Raw genomic sequence first — 14,111 nt, forward strand, 5'->3', positions numbered from 1 at the left:
TCGCAATTGGTGGATCGAATCAAACAAGAATGCTGATGGTTCGATCGGTATGTACACACGCAAGCGATAAGATAAAATCGCACTCAACACGTGAAGCCCCAATCCAAGCCCAATTCAAAGATCAAGCCCAATATCAAAGCCCAAGCCCATGTTTAAGCCCAAACCTTAACTAAGTTCGGCCCTCTCTGTCGGCTAGTTAAGTAGAGAAACTGGGGAGGAAAGCCCTAGTCATCGTCTTCCTCGCGAACAGGCGACGATGAAGCTCGTCAGGTTTTTGATGAAGCTGAACAACGAGACCGTCTCCATCGAGCTCAAGAACGGGACCGTCGTTCATGGCACCATCACAGGTCTCTCTCTCTTTCTCCCTCTCTCTCTGGGTCGGCTTTTTTTTTTTGTTTGTTTTTCCCTGCACAGTTCGAGATATATCTCTGCATTCGGAGATAATGCCTAGAGAAGTTTCAAGCTTGCTTCGCTAGATGGTTGGGTGATCCTTTGGGCGGGGCGGGAGTCGAGAAAAGAGAGAATGTGATTCGCATTATAGCTCAGACGTCTTTTGGAGTTCTGCTCAATCTATGACTTTCAGTTGCTCTAGATTTTGGACTCGTTGGACGAACTTTGAGCTCGTGGACGTGTCGGCAAGCGTGTTCGGGCACTTCCCAGGAACGGTGTGCTGGTGCTGTGGAATGGGTGGGGTGGCTTTTTAAAGTTGCGGGATTTCGTTCTTCCTTCTGCGAAAGAGGTCCTGAGTGGCCTCTGAATTGCATCGACGAGCGACTAGTTCGTGTCTTTACGTTTGGAGGGAGCGTGATGGATGGGTTGAGTTGTTTTCCAATTTCCTACTGACAAGATATAGTACGTGCTTTTTTTTTTTTTTGGCTTGTCGGATGCTACTTATTCCGGGAAATGGGAAAATTCTGTATATTTTCATGTTCTTTATGTTGTTTTGCTCATCTTGTCGTGTGTTTTTCCTTTCTCTTATAACAATTTGCTCGCTAATAATGATCCATAATGTGTGGTGTCGTGTTTAGTGTTAGGAGAATGTATACAAATGTTCTCCATCTAAGATCTTTGAGCTTTATGGAACACTTTGTGTATGCGTAAGTGTTGCATTCAAGGGTTATCCTCTTCCTTCAGACGTTTGTGAGTGAGTTGCTTTTGTGTAAAGTTCTTTTGATTTCTAGTACCAGTTGTTGTCATCCTGGATTCTGTACATTGGTTTGTATGAGGATTGGTTCAAAAGGCATGCTTATGTTAGATTTCTCAATATAGTAGTTCCAGTTTATTAGCCGAATACATAAATAATAAAATTAACAGCTTGTTGTCATATTTCAGCACGATTACCCTGGATGCTTTGGCTGAAACTCTTAAGTCCCTCTCTGTGATGTTGGTCATGAATGGCAGTATGTCTTAATGGAACTTTTGAAGCACAATAAACACAGTGACGGTTGATGGTTGGGAGTATAGGAACATGTCCATACCTTTTATGAGAATTCCATTAGTGAGGATGCACATGTCCATACATGAATTATTATTTTTCAAATTCAGATCTGCCAAATAAATGGACTGCCATTTGTTTGCTTTAGTGATGGGTTGAGTTGAAGATGCTAGAATACTGCTTCTTTGGCCTTGGGATCATATTATATCAAAAGTTGTTTGAGTTGAGTAAATGTGATCTCTAAACTACGTTAGTTCTCAATTAATATCTGTGGAACCTGGAAGAAATTTTATTGGGGTGATTATATTATCTCAGACTAAGGACGTTCCTGTTCTGATGATAAAATCTATTGTGGTAGTGTCATTCATTGAATGGCTAGCTGTATGTTCAATGGAGGATACAATTTTGATGACCTGTACTTTACCTAAGTTAAGTTGTTGCTCTTTTCTTGCCATGACGTTTTTCCTAATTATTATAACCTCAGTATCAAATGGGGTGATTGAAACATGGGTAAATTGAAGTTAAATCCTCCATGTTTTTATGGAACAAAAAATTGACATGCTGGAAAGTGAAAGGACCATAATTGAAATGGGATGGAAGTTAGAGATTGTAGTATTTATTTGGCCAAAAACTTGTTCATTTGGTTTATTATGGTCTTTGTTTCATATCTTCTTTTTTTTTTAAAGGAGGAGTTATGCTGAGTGGTATTGGCTTAAATCACTCAAGCATACTGAAGTTCTGGAATTTGTTTGATGTACTATTGTTTCTGCTCCTCTAGATTGAAGAAGTTGATGAAATTTTGTAATGGATCGTACTGTCATGTCTTAACCTTGACTTGTTATCAAATGATATTTTGATTTAAATTCTTGTAGTTAAAGACTATTTGTCTTAATTTATTGTAGTTAACACTATTTACTATAAGAAGGATACAACTTCTGTGTACTTATGGTTTGATGATGTTTTATTTGTGGATATTACTTATAAAAAGCACTTGCTTCTAAAGTTATGAGATGCATGACTGATCTGATCAGAGTACAGTGTTGGGTCATTACAGGTGTTGATATCAGCATGAACACGCATCTGAAGACTGTGAAACTTACCCTGAAGGGAAAAATCCTGTGACTCTTGATCACTTGAGTGTGAGGGGTAACAACATTCGCTATTACATCCTTCCTGACAGTTTGAATCTAGAGACCCTGTTGGTTGAAGAGACACCAAGGGTCAAGCCCAAGAAGCCAACTGCAGGTATGTGAACTTTATATATAATTTGTCAAAATCATTCTTAACTTTACCTGCCTTGATCCTCATTTCCTTTTACATTCTGCTATGTCATGAACAATTGTGCTACTTGCTATGTTAGGGAGGGCTGTGGGACGTGGTCGGGGGCCGAGGCCGTGGACGGGGGCGTGGACGTTAACTTGCCCCTTCCAACTTACATTGTTCCTTTGGGAACTAGTCTTGTGAACAACAAGCAAATGCTGGTGATATTGCCTTTATGGTTCGGAGGTATATTTGATGTTGGTTTAGGCGTGAGAACTTTGGAGTTGCAATTCATTTCATTGATCTACTTCATGGAAACTGTAGTCTCCCTTGAGTTGGATCTTAATATCCTTAAGTTTGTAATATAGAGTACAATTGAGCCTTTTTGGCACAACAATTAGCTATGATAGACAAGGATTCTAAGTCTGTGGCAGCTCATTCTCCTGTGGCCATGCCTCTCTTCCTCGCCAGCATGAAGTTTCCATATCTAGGGTATGGTGATGAAAATTGCCTTAATTGTTGCTTGATTATGTTGCTGAAACTGATAACAACAACGGTCTACAGGTTGATCATTTAGTCAATAAAGAAGGCAGTGGGCATTCTTCAGTTGAATATTGAACTCATGAATCGCTGAGGCACGATACTATAGCCACTGGTGAGGAATTTCAAAATTCTTCTTTTGTTTTCTGCAGCCAGATTTGCAAGCAGCCTTACTCACGTAGATCCTTACTTGCTTGTATAGATTAGGCTAGACATCTCGGGCCTCATCACTATGAACTTGCCATGGGGTTCAAAACAATTCTTACCTGAATTCAGTGCATATGGACCCAACGCATTTGGATCATCGAATACAGAGAAGTTGGTCGATTTCCACTAGGTCCAGTGGCTTGTTTTCTAATTCTTACCGAGCCGCATGTTAGTAGCTTCTGTGGACTTGTATCATTTTTATTCAGTATGCGATCAAGGGCAATGAAATGAATCATAGCACAAGATGCAATGAGTTTATTAGACGAAACCAACAGATTATGGCCTCGCTAAAGTTTCCACTTTTACTATACTGGTGTGAAATTTGTCTATATCAGAAGGCACATAGTCGGCCTCCCACTCCGTCATTTTCATAATTTGCATGTGTACAAAAGAGCTGTTGATGTAGATGCAAAGCAACCTAGAAACGACCAAAGGAGGAATATCATTCATGAGCTGGTTGTTGGTGAGGAGTCTGTTTCAAGTGTCATGGCCGAAATGATCTTGGACCGTACAGATGATGGTTTGGTTAGGTGGAGTGTTTCTTGCACGAAATCAGAAGATTTTAGGGGACCCCCTCCTTAGATCTCCTCTCAAGTGAAGTTCTGAAGGGTGTTGTGTTGCTTGTGGATCCAGTGTTAGCCGAAAACAAACAAAGACCCAGAAAATGAAAAATCTCCAATTCTCTACATGACCTACAGGAGCAAAATAAATGCTGGAGAATGTCTGGCTGCGTCTATAGAATCTATCAGTTTCTTTCAATCTAGAAAATTTCACCATCTTTATGATCTTGAGAATTTGTTCTGTAAAGTTTCTGGATAGGGAAGTGTTTCCCTTTGACGGAAAATTCTAACATGAGCTCGGTGGAGATGTACCATGATTTGATCACTCGATCGGGCTCAGTTCTATGCACGATTTATAGAAATGGGTTGTCTAGACGTATTCAATGCTCATGAACTTGGTGTGAAAAATTTAATAGGTTTCTAAGTATTGCTGCTTGCGGGTCAATTTACTAAGGCCTCGATTGGTTGGTCGACGAGGAAATTATAAGTTGATTCTCATGCCGAATAGTATCCTTTTTCAATTATTCGAGCGGCTTTAATTTTAGGACGAGATCCTTTAAATTGAAGCCTTAAAGGAAAGCACATCTGAATTATTGAATGCTCAATGGTCCAGATATGTTCTACTTTTTTTTCTTTTTCCTTTTTATGTTTTCCATATTTCCCCTACTCTCCTCTTCCCCCTTCTAGACCATACAACCGAATCATTGGCCGGCAAGCCGGCCGCAAAGCGACCATCACTCTGCTGCAAGTTTCATTCCATCCATCACATCATCAGTCTTTCTTAAATGCTCATCCTCGATCTGAACTGTACACCAAAGAATGAAACGGAACTGGGAAAAGGATCCCCCTATAATCCTCCCACCAGAAATAGCCAAAGTTATGCCCATTTGGTCTCCGTTTCCTTATGCATTTTAGGGCTTGTATAATAGGTTGGTATATTTAGAGAGAAGGGCTTAAATTTCTTCCATGTGAGAAAGATTTAACTTACCAAAGATAAACAACAATTTTCAATTTTTAAATTTGGAAATTGTTAAGAGATTGCATGTTAGTTGAGAAGATTGTGAGAGAAGAGAAAGGTTCTCAAAGAATGGATTAATTAGGATTGATGTAGCTAATGTTATGTGTTTCTTTTGAATCCCCCCAAACCCCTCTAAAATGGAGGATTTAATTTGTTCAATAGATTATTTTTTTTTCTTGTTTCTCACCTATCTCCATCCTGATATTATTTTACCCTTCCCAAGTACATAAAAAGGTCGATTAATTCATACCGCGTTCCATTTTATTCTTTTCACTTGTAAAATTCAATCGAATTTTAACTTAAATTCCTCCATTTCGTTTCTCTTCTTCTTTCTCGTAATTATTTGACCTCTTCTTTTCTTTCTTTAATCACCTCTACCAAACATTACGTTAAAAGAACCATGATTTGAAATGTTGAATATCTGGTTTACTTTTGAATTACGATTTCGTTCTTTCTTTGCAATCATAACAATATAATCATGGAATTTATTGGGAAATTTTGTTTTTTGAGGATGCACCGTCTGTAAAGTTTGCTATATTATATCGGGAGATTTTTTTCTCCTCAAAATTTCTAACCCATTTTGGGCGGCATCTTTTCTTAACTTCGACCTTTCCTTGTAAATTTTGCAAACTCGCTATTTTTATTAAATGCAAGATGGTCGAAACATCCAACAATATTTAACATTGAATCATATAGGATTTTCATGACTACTCACGTAATCTTAAAATATAGTCAGGCTCCATTTGTTTGGTGGAAAATGTACAATTTCTGAAAAATATTTTTTAAAAAGTCATTTTACAAAAACAAGACTTTATTTTTCGGCATTTAGTTGAAACCATAAAAGGATTTAGAAAGTATTTTATATTGTTTGGTAAGAAAAATTGATGGGGAGAATTATAAAAGAATTTTTTTTTAAGTATTATATATTTTTCTTTTCTTTTTACTCCTTTCTTACCCAATCATCGACCACGACAATGCCCACAAGTGAGATCGAGGATCCCCGCTAGAGGCCATGAGCTTGTTTGATCTAGCAAGGCTAAGTTTGAGGGTTTTCGACTAGCTCGTCCAATCTAGTGAGGCTTGAGCTCATCACCAGCAGGCCATGAGCTCACACAACCTCATCGTGAGCTCGCACAATCTGGCGAGGCTCTAGCCTCATAGCAAGAGACAATGAACTCACCAACTATCACTATAGGCGACAACCAGCAAGGAGGAAGAAATTAGAAAAAGGAAGAAAATAAATTAAATTAAAAAATAATTACAAACTTGATTTTTTAAAATATTTTCATAATAACAAATGTTTCATTTATAAGGACTCAAGCTTAATGCTCGGGACCAAAGCTCGAGCATCAAGGACCCAAGTACAATCTTTATAGTCTTTGACTTCCGATGCCGGAGCATTGAGTATGGGCACTAGTGGTTTGAACCTAATCTCGATGGACTTGGGCACGGGCATTGGGGCCTTGGTTTGAGCATCGGAGACCCAAGCCTGGTCTCAATGGACCCGTGTCTAGTTGATGGAGACTTGATCTTGATTGTCGGGACTTGGGAACCAATATCGAGGTTTCCTGTGCCCAATTATGGAGTTTCTAGTTTAAGTATCAATATATTGTCATATTTTGAAAAACGTTTTCTTTTTTTTTTTTTAAAAAGAAAACTATTTTTTCGAATTTAAGTTTTGGTAAGAAAACATTTTTCACAAAATAAACAGACCCTCGGGGAAAATAGTAGTGAATGAGGGGGAAAATCATTGTTAATAATTAGAAGCGGCATACACCAATTTATTATTCATTAAGCTACCTACGCGTTCCATCCGAAACCATTTCTCTAGGAAATCTTACAATATAGAAAAGCCCGACAATTCTACTGGGTCGGTAGGGATTATTCCTCTTCTTTTTTTTTTTTTTTTTTTGGGGGGGGGGTTGTGGTTTAAGGATTCCGTGCTGTGACCGGAAGCCCATAGTAGTGCGCACGTCGGACGCCGTCCCGGAAATCGCGCACTGATTACTCCGCCGTCGCAATCAAACGGACGATTTCTTCTTTGTCCATTCACAATAATGTAATCACGACCATTTTACTATAATCTTCTTGTCTCTCTTCTCTCTCTCTCTCTCTCACTCACTCAACTCAATGCCGTATCTCTGTCGCTGTCGGAGAGCGCGGGTGTTCTTACTCCACCCCCATTTTCTAATCAAAGAAGCAAAAATCAAGAACGCACGGGCGAGGAACGAGTCATTGGATTCTGCAAGTCGTGGTCGTCGCGGTGTGGCGCTATCGAGCAGGCCTGCACGCATTACGAGACCCACGTCGGCCCCGAGCAACACGACGTCCACTAATAAAATCCTGCTCTTGAATTTTGCCTAGACCCAGTCTAACGTTATGGTCGGAAAAAGTATTTTTTTTTATTTTTTTAAATTTTTGGGGGTTTGGGTTTTGGTCGATGAATTTCTGTCCTTTTTTCTAGTCCGTGAATATTCGCTTCGAATCCCCACTGCAAGATTTTGAATGAATTTTGGGCTGGTGGGTTCTTGCATTTTCTCTCTTTCTGCCGCCAGATTTGGAATTTGGTTTCGTTTTCTTTCTTGTTCTTCCCAAATTTTCCTAGAGGACAAATTCTCTCTCTCTCTCTCTCTGACTCACTCACAGAAGGAGTAAAGAATCGGCAAGAAAGGAAGGTTAAATGCCGGAATCAGACAAGCAAATAATTCCCATAATTTTACTCAGCATCTCTAATTAATGCTCTTACTGGTCGCAGTTGTTTGTGAGACCCACCACTCGCGGAGAAGAAGGAAGAAGAAGAAGAAGAAGAAGAAGCAGCAAGCACGTTCACACGCACAGCCACCTCCCTGTCTCTGTCTCTCTCTCTGTCTCACTATCCATCTGAACCCACTTTTTAGGCCTGTCTTGGCACCTTGTCTTTTCACAGCTCCCATGAACCTTCATCTCTCTCCCCCGAAATGTCCAAGAACAAACCATCAGGGTGCTCAGAAATGGTGACCCACTTGAGCGTACTGAACAAATTTAAGCGCCTGAAGAGCCCTCTTGAGCCTTCTTTCGGAATAGTTGGGTTCCTCTTTGTCGCCGCCCTCTTCATCGGCTCTTGCTTTTACTTGGACTACAGCACAGTGACTCAGAGGCTACGGAACACAGGGCAGTCCTGGCTCCGTAGCGGCCGGGTGCCGCTGGATGAGGCGGCCGCTGGGCGGCCCAGGTTTCTTGACGAGAGCGGTGGCGGTTGTGACGTGTTTGATGGGAATTGGGTGTGGGACGAGAGGTATCCTCTGTATGAGAGCAGAGATTGTGCCTTGTTAGATGATGGTTTCAGATGTTCTGAGAATGGTAGGCCTGATAGTTTCTACACCAAGTGGAGATGGCAACCCAAGATGTGTGACTTGCCCAGGTTTCTTCACTCGCACCTTTTGATATTGTTGTTGTTGTGTCAATTTTTGAATAATTTTATAATATTTGCTTTGCCAATTTCCCATTTTATTGCTATTAATTTTTCGCGTTAATTGTTGGAGGAGTTTGTATTATGACTAGCTGTTTCTGAGACATATCTGTCACGCTGTGTGTTGCTTGTTGAAGGATGATTGCATTTATTGTTCATGTGTTGGTTTTCTTGATTGGTGCTTTTCTCTCCATTTGGGGTTGTTCGGAATTTAATGCGGTAAGGCAGGTTTGGATGCTCACCGTCCAGTCATTTGATAGGTTGTGAACTTGTGAGTGTGGATGTTCTTGTGAAGGACCAATTTGATGAAATTTCTGTTCATGCTTTGTTTTTTCAAGCTTCATAAGAACTCTAGCGATGGTTACAAGGAAAAACTATTAGCAAAATTTAATTGAGGAGCAAATAAAGGAAAAAAAGATAAACTTTCTTCCAAATAACTTACATGGTGTCGGAAAGGGAGGGCTTCATGCTAGAGCTTGAGGAAATGAAGATCGATGTTCAACTTGTCTGGTGATTAGGGGGGACCTTCTAGGTGACAACATGGGTTCAATATAGAATGCTAGCACTCATTCCATGTGCGGTTGAAGGGTTTGTCCTAAGACTTTTCTTTTCTTTTTGGGTCTGTTGTCTGTTTGTCCTAAGATTGAAACGTGAAAGTGATCATACTGAGGGGTCTGGGGAGGTTTGAGCATAAGACTTATGTTTTGATACTATGCAGAGTTATAGAAGACCATCAGACATAAGTGTAGTTTACAAGTAAATACTGTGCTTAACTTCTGTAGTATGTAAAGAATAAAGATTTTAAGTTGAATTGCTGCTGTGCAGGTTCAGTGCATATATAGTCTTGCTAGTAATCAAATTTACTGTTATTGGACAAATTACACATAATCCAGTTTAGATGTTGAAACTTGATGAAGGTGTCTCCAGCATGTGGTTAGGTATGTCATTGTCGTGCTCTGTTTGTTCTTTTTCCACTATCTTTTGGATGACCTAGTGGATGTATATATGGATGATATCCAATAGCCAAATTTATCTTCATGCCTTAGCAAGGCCTTAACAAGCATCTGATAGGAGATTCTCTTTTGCCCTTGAATTTCCTTGATCTGTCTGTCAACTGCAGAGCCTGTAACGGATCTACTTTACTCATGCTGCATAATTCCAATTCAACAGATGTTATAGATAAGTGCTCGATTAATTGTTCCAATAGGAAAATTGAGACTGACAGAAGGCCTTCAAATTAGCTTTAGGCAGTAGGGGGTCAATCTAAGTCTTATGATGATTGAACCTGTAATTCATTTGGTGATATGATATCATCTTTTATTAAATTCTGTACGTTCAGAAGCACCTTGGATTAATTTTTTTCCTCATTCTAATTAGATGGCGATGGATCAAATATTTAATTGGTATTTTGTTTGGCAGTATCCTGAGGATAATTTTACATGATCAGAGCCATCTTCGATTAATTCTTTTTCCTTGTTTTAATTAGGTGGTGATGAACCAAACATCCAATGTCAGAGCATTTCTTACATGAATCCTGTCCTCAATTTCCCACAAGAAAACAAATATACTGACATTTCTCTTTCTGTCTAATCGAGTACAGATTTGATGCAAAGATGATGCTGGAAAGGTTGCGCAACCAAAGGGTCGTGTTTGTTGGTGACTCAATTGGTCGGAACCAATGGGAATCCCTACTCTGCATGCTCTCGTCTGCTCTTTCGGATAAGGCTGCAGTCTACGAAGTGAATGGTAGACCAATCACTAAGCACACTGGATTCTTGGTATACAAGTTCAGAGACTTCAACTGCACAGTTGAATATTACAGATCCCCATTTCTAGTGGCGCAAGGCCGAGCTCCGGCTGGATCTCCAGAAGACGTGAAGATTACCCTGAAGTTGGATCAGATTGACTGGACTTCTAAACAGTGGGCAGATGCTGATGTGCTGGTTCTCAATACTGGGCATTGGTGGAATTATGAGAAGACTGTACGCGTGTAAGTATGTTATATCATCCCGTTGTCATATTTTGTCCCGTTAAGTGGTTGACCCCTAAAAAATACAGGGACTTTGTTCCAAGCGCTACTCCTGGATTGCAAATTGCAAAATGACACTTTACTTGCTACTTTAAGCAGTTTGATCATATGGCTTAATGATACATTGGTCTAGATTGCACAATGGCAAGTTTCCCTTTGATGTCCCCCTCTGCACCACCTTTACAAGTGTGGCCTCTGATTCAGATGGGAAGTCATTGCTTTGGCTCATAATATATTAGGTCGTTTGGCCATGTTTTTGTTAAGGAGATGGTGTGTGAATTTACTAATTCCCTCCAGATCTGGAATGTCGGTTATGAGTGCAATATAGGAAGTTAAAGGGCTTTTCATAGTTAATGTTGCTATGCTTGCTGGACGTTTCTCTTGTATCCTCGGCAGACCATGTTTTCTTAGTTCTTTTACAATCAGTCATAAGACTCATTATCCAGCCATTGACTAAGGAAGCCCCTCTCTCCCTGAAATACAAAATTCCGTTTGCTTTGGTCACCTTTCTTGGATGCAACCTCGGGCCTTTAGCCTTACTCTTGCCCTATGTTTCTTTGAGAAATGGTTCCATTTTCCACAATGAATGTTAAGAACTTAGATCTGATTCCTCTGAATGTCTATGGCAGGGGCTCTTACTTCCAGGTTGGAAATGAGGTTAAGATGAATATGACTGTTGAAGATGCATATCGGAGATCGCTAGAGACAGTACTTGACTGGATCAGTGCTCATGTGAATATGAGCAAAAGTCAGGTCTACTTTCGATCCTATGCACCTGTACATTTTAGGTAAGCTGATTTCTATTGACCTCAGTGAATTCACTCATCTTCTTTGCATCAGAAGAGCGCGATTTTCTTTCATGTTGACATTGGATATTCATTTCCCTCTTTTCTGTTGCTTGGAAGCAGCATTTAAGCTGATGACCACTAAACCACTGATACCAGATTCTTTGACTAAAATTTCAACTGTATATAGTTCTATGATATTTTTTTCTTGAAAGATGAAGCAACCTGTTTTTGTCTCGTGAGATTTTTCTCTTGTTGACTATTTTTATTCTTTCAAATTTAGTATGAGCAATATGATCCTGACCCATGGCATTTAATCCCATTAGGCTAGATGAAAATGAGGTCGTGTGGATCCATGCAAGTACTCTGACATTGTCTTTTCTCTCGGATTTGACATGTCTATTTTGGATCATGGCTTATCAGTGGCTTTCCTCCTTACGTTTGACATAGCGCTGCAGATTCTCTATAATTAGCAGCATTTTCTTTTCTTAAAACTTTAACAAATAATCGAGGACTTGTTTTAAGCCTCAGAAAGAAGTGGTGATTGGGTTTAAAATCTTTTTGTAATTGTGATATCATGCCCCTTGAACACTGCATCACTGTAGAGAGTGGTTGAGATGCAAGTCACTTGGTTTGGAAGACGAGGGAGATAATTTTGACACTCTTGAGCATATTGAGCTTCATTTTATAGTCAGTTATACATTATTGCTCATCTGTTGTTACTGCTTTTTTATTATTCAAAGTAACCATGGCATGTATGTTCTTAACAGAGGTGGAGACTGGAAGTCTGGAGGAACATGTCACTTGGAGACTCTACCCGATTTGGGCTCCTCCCCAGTTTCGTTGGTCCATCTGAAAATTCTTACTGATTTGTTAACTGATCGGTCCAACCAAACGGTAAAGAATAACCTTCACGTGCTGAATATCACAGCTATGACAGCGCGCAGAAAAGATGGCCATTCCTCTTTGTATTACCTGGGGCCTAAGTTGGGTCCTGCTCCGCTCCATAGGCAGGATTGTAGCCATTGGTGCTTGCCTGGTGTTCCGGACGTGTGGAATGAGCTTCTTTATGCTTTTTTCCTCAAGGGTGACTCTGTGCGGTCACGAAATTTGACCAATGCCTCATGATTTTCATGCTGAACAAGTATAATGCGGTGGTGTTTATACCTACATGAAGAGCTTTACATTGTAGGAGTTGCAACAGCAAATTGATCACATAGCCTTTGGTTCACTCTTTGTTCTCAATTACCCGTGCCCATCAGAATTTTGGGAAGTCGTTGAGAAGCCCGCGATTGGACAGGATTCAGCCACAGGTGGAAAGTTCTTCCTCTTCTTCCTCTTCTTCCTCTTCTTCTTCTCTTTTTTTTTTTTTTTTTTTGGTGTATGATATGACCCCATGGATGTCAAAGAGCACGACAGGGGCTACAAAGAAAGTAGATACACACATTTTCATTGTACATGCCATAGTTATACACAATTGAAAGGAAAATGTCTAAAGGAGTGCTTCTGTTAGAGATTTTGGGATATCAACTGTGCTCTAATCTTTTCTGTACTATGCTGGTTGTAAAATACCCACACACGTTTCACATGTATAAGAGTATGTATCGAGCAGAGGGGCGATGGCGTAAAATATGGATCGTGGAAGAACGGCCTAAGATATTCTTGTTTTGTCTCCCTCTTAATTTTCTATCGAATTTGATGCACTCGGAATCCCAATTTCTAACGGCTATAAGTAGGTAGTTTCCTCCTTTGGATTCTCCTGTCTTCAAATAGACAGTTTTCATGTTATGTTCTCAATTTTTGTTTGCTTGAAGCCACCATACTCTGTCATTTGCTCGTTTCTTCCTTTTCCACTTGTATTCTGAGGTTCACTCCATAGAGAAAAATGTTTTGCTCTGCTGATCACGACATATCATGACACTGCGTGTAGAATGGCACTTGAGCTTTTCTTCTTAACTCACTTGGTTTTGGGTCATTTGACTGTTGGCCTAGCTTTGCAGGCCTCAAGGGAAGAGACTGGTCAATCGGTCATAAATTGGCAAAAGTATAAGTGTCAAAATTTGGCACAAAAGGATATTTAAATGTCAAAAGTTAGGAAAGCTATATTTAAATATCATTTAAAAAAAAAAATAGGACACTTGAGTGTCACCTCGCCAGAAATTTAATGTAGCAATTTTTTATTAATTCTGCTTGCCTGTGGCTTGCCAAAGAGCTAACTTAAAAAAAAAAATGTAAAACGATGTTGTTTTGGTAGATTTGAATTTTAATATTAAAAATTAATTAAATTGATTTTATTTTTTTAAAAAAGGAAGAAAGAAGATGAATAGTTGCAAGTGCGATTGAAGGCTTTGCCCTCACCATCGCCACCTTCCTACCGGCCCCTAGCCACTATCACCGGCCCTTTCCAACGACGGTGGGAAGGTTGCGGTGGCGAGAGCTAAGCCCTCAGCTGTTCATCATCTTCGCTTGTAATTGTTCATCTTAATTTAATTCTTTTTTTCAAATGGTATTAAATTTAATTTAGTTAATTTTTTTATTAATTATTTATCAATGTTAGCAAAAAAATAACGCCGTTTTTGCACTTGTCTAGTCACGCCAATTTATAAAACAACATCGTTTTGCACTTGTCTCGCCAAAAATCGTCACATCGTATTTTGATTGAATTTTCTTGTTGTTGGCACTTAACTGATTTATTTTGCTCTAATTTTGACATTTAATTGTCACTTTCCTAACTTTTGGCACTTAAATGTCTCATCGTACTAAATTTTGGCACTTTAGATGTCTAGCACTCGTCATAAAATCTATTGCACATATGTGAATTTATTCCTA

At 39.5% G+C, this 14,111-nt stretch overlaps 1 protein-coding gene and 1 pseudogene across 2 annotated transcripts; both read left to right on the forward strand.

The window, feature by feature from the left end:
- Positions 1 to 223: 223 nt before the first annotated feature.
- LOC104457017 lies at positions 224 to 3,121 on the forward strand (annotated as a pseudogene).
- Positions 3,122 to 6,955: 3,834 nt separating this feature from the next.
- On the forward strand, positions 6,956 to 12,857 carry LOC104457016 (protein trichome birefringence-like 11). Of its 2 annotated transcripts, none has more exons than XM_010071934.3 (5): positions 6,956 to 7,079; positions 7,776 to 8,420; positions 10,069 to 10,458; positions 11,127 to 11,285; positions 12,053 to 12,857. In XM_010071934.3, the coding sequence occupies exons 2-5, from the start codon at positions 7,978 to 7,980 to the stop codon at positions 12,408 to 12,410; spliced, it is 1,350 nt and encodes a 449-aa protein (XP_010070236.1). In that variant the 5' UTR covers positions 6,956 to 7,079; positions 7,776 to 7,977; the 3' UTR covers positions 12,411 to 12,857. The 2 variants fall into 2 exon arrangements, with proteins under 2 accessions (XP_010070236.1, XP_010070235.1); XM_010071933.3 differs by lacking the exon at positions 6,956 to 7,079 and adding an exon at positions 7,125 to 7,695.
- The last annotated feature ends 1,254 nt before the right edge of the window (positions 12,858 to 14,111 follow it).

The sequence above is a fragment of the Eucalyptus grandis genome, chromosome 8, assembly GCF_016545825.1.
Source record: "Eucalyptus grandis isolate ANBG69807.140 chromosome 8, ASM1654582v1, whole genome shotgun sequence".
NCBI lineage: Eukaryota > Viridiplantae > Streptophyta > Magnoliopsida > Myrtales > Myrtaceae > Eucalyptus > Eucalyptus grandis.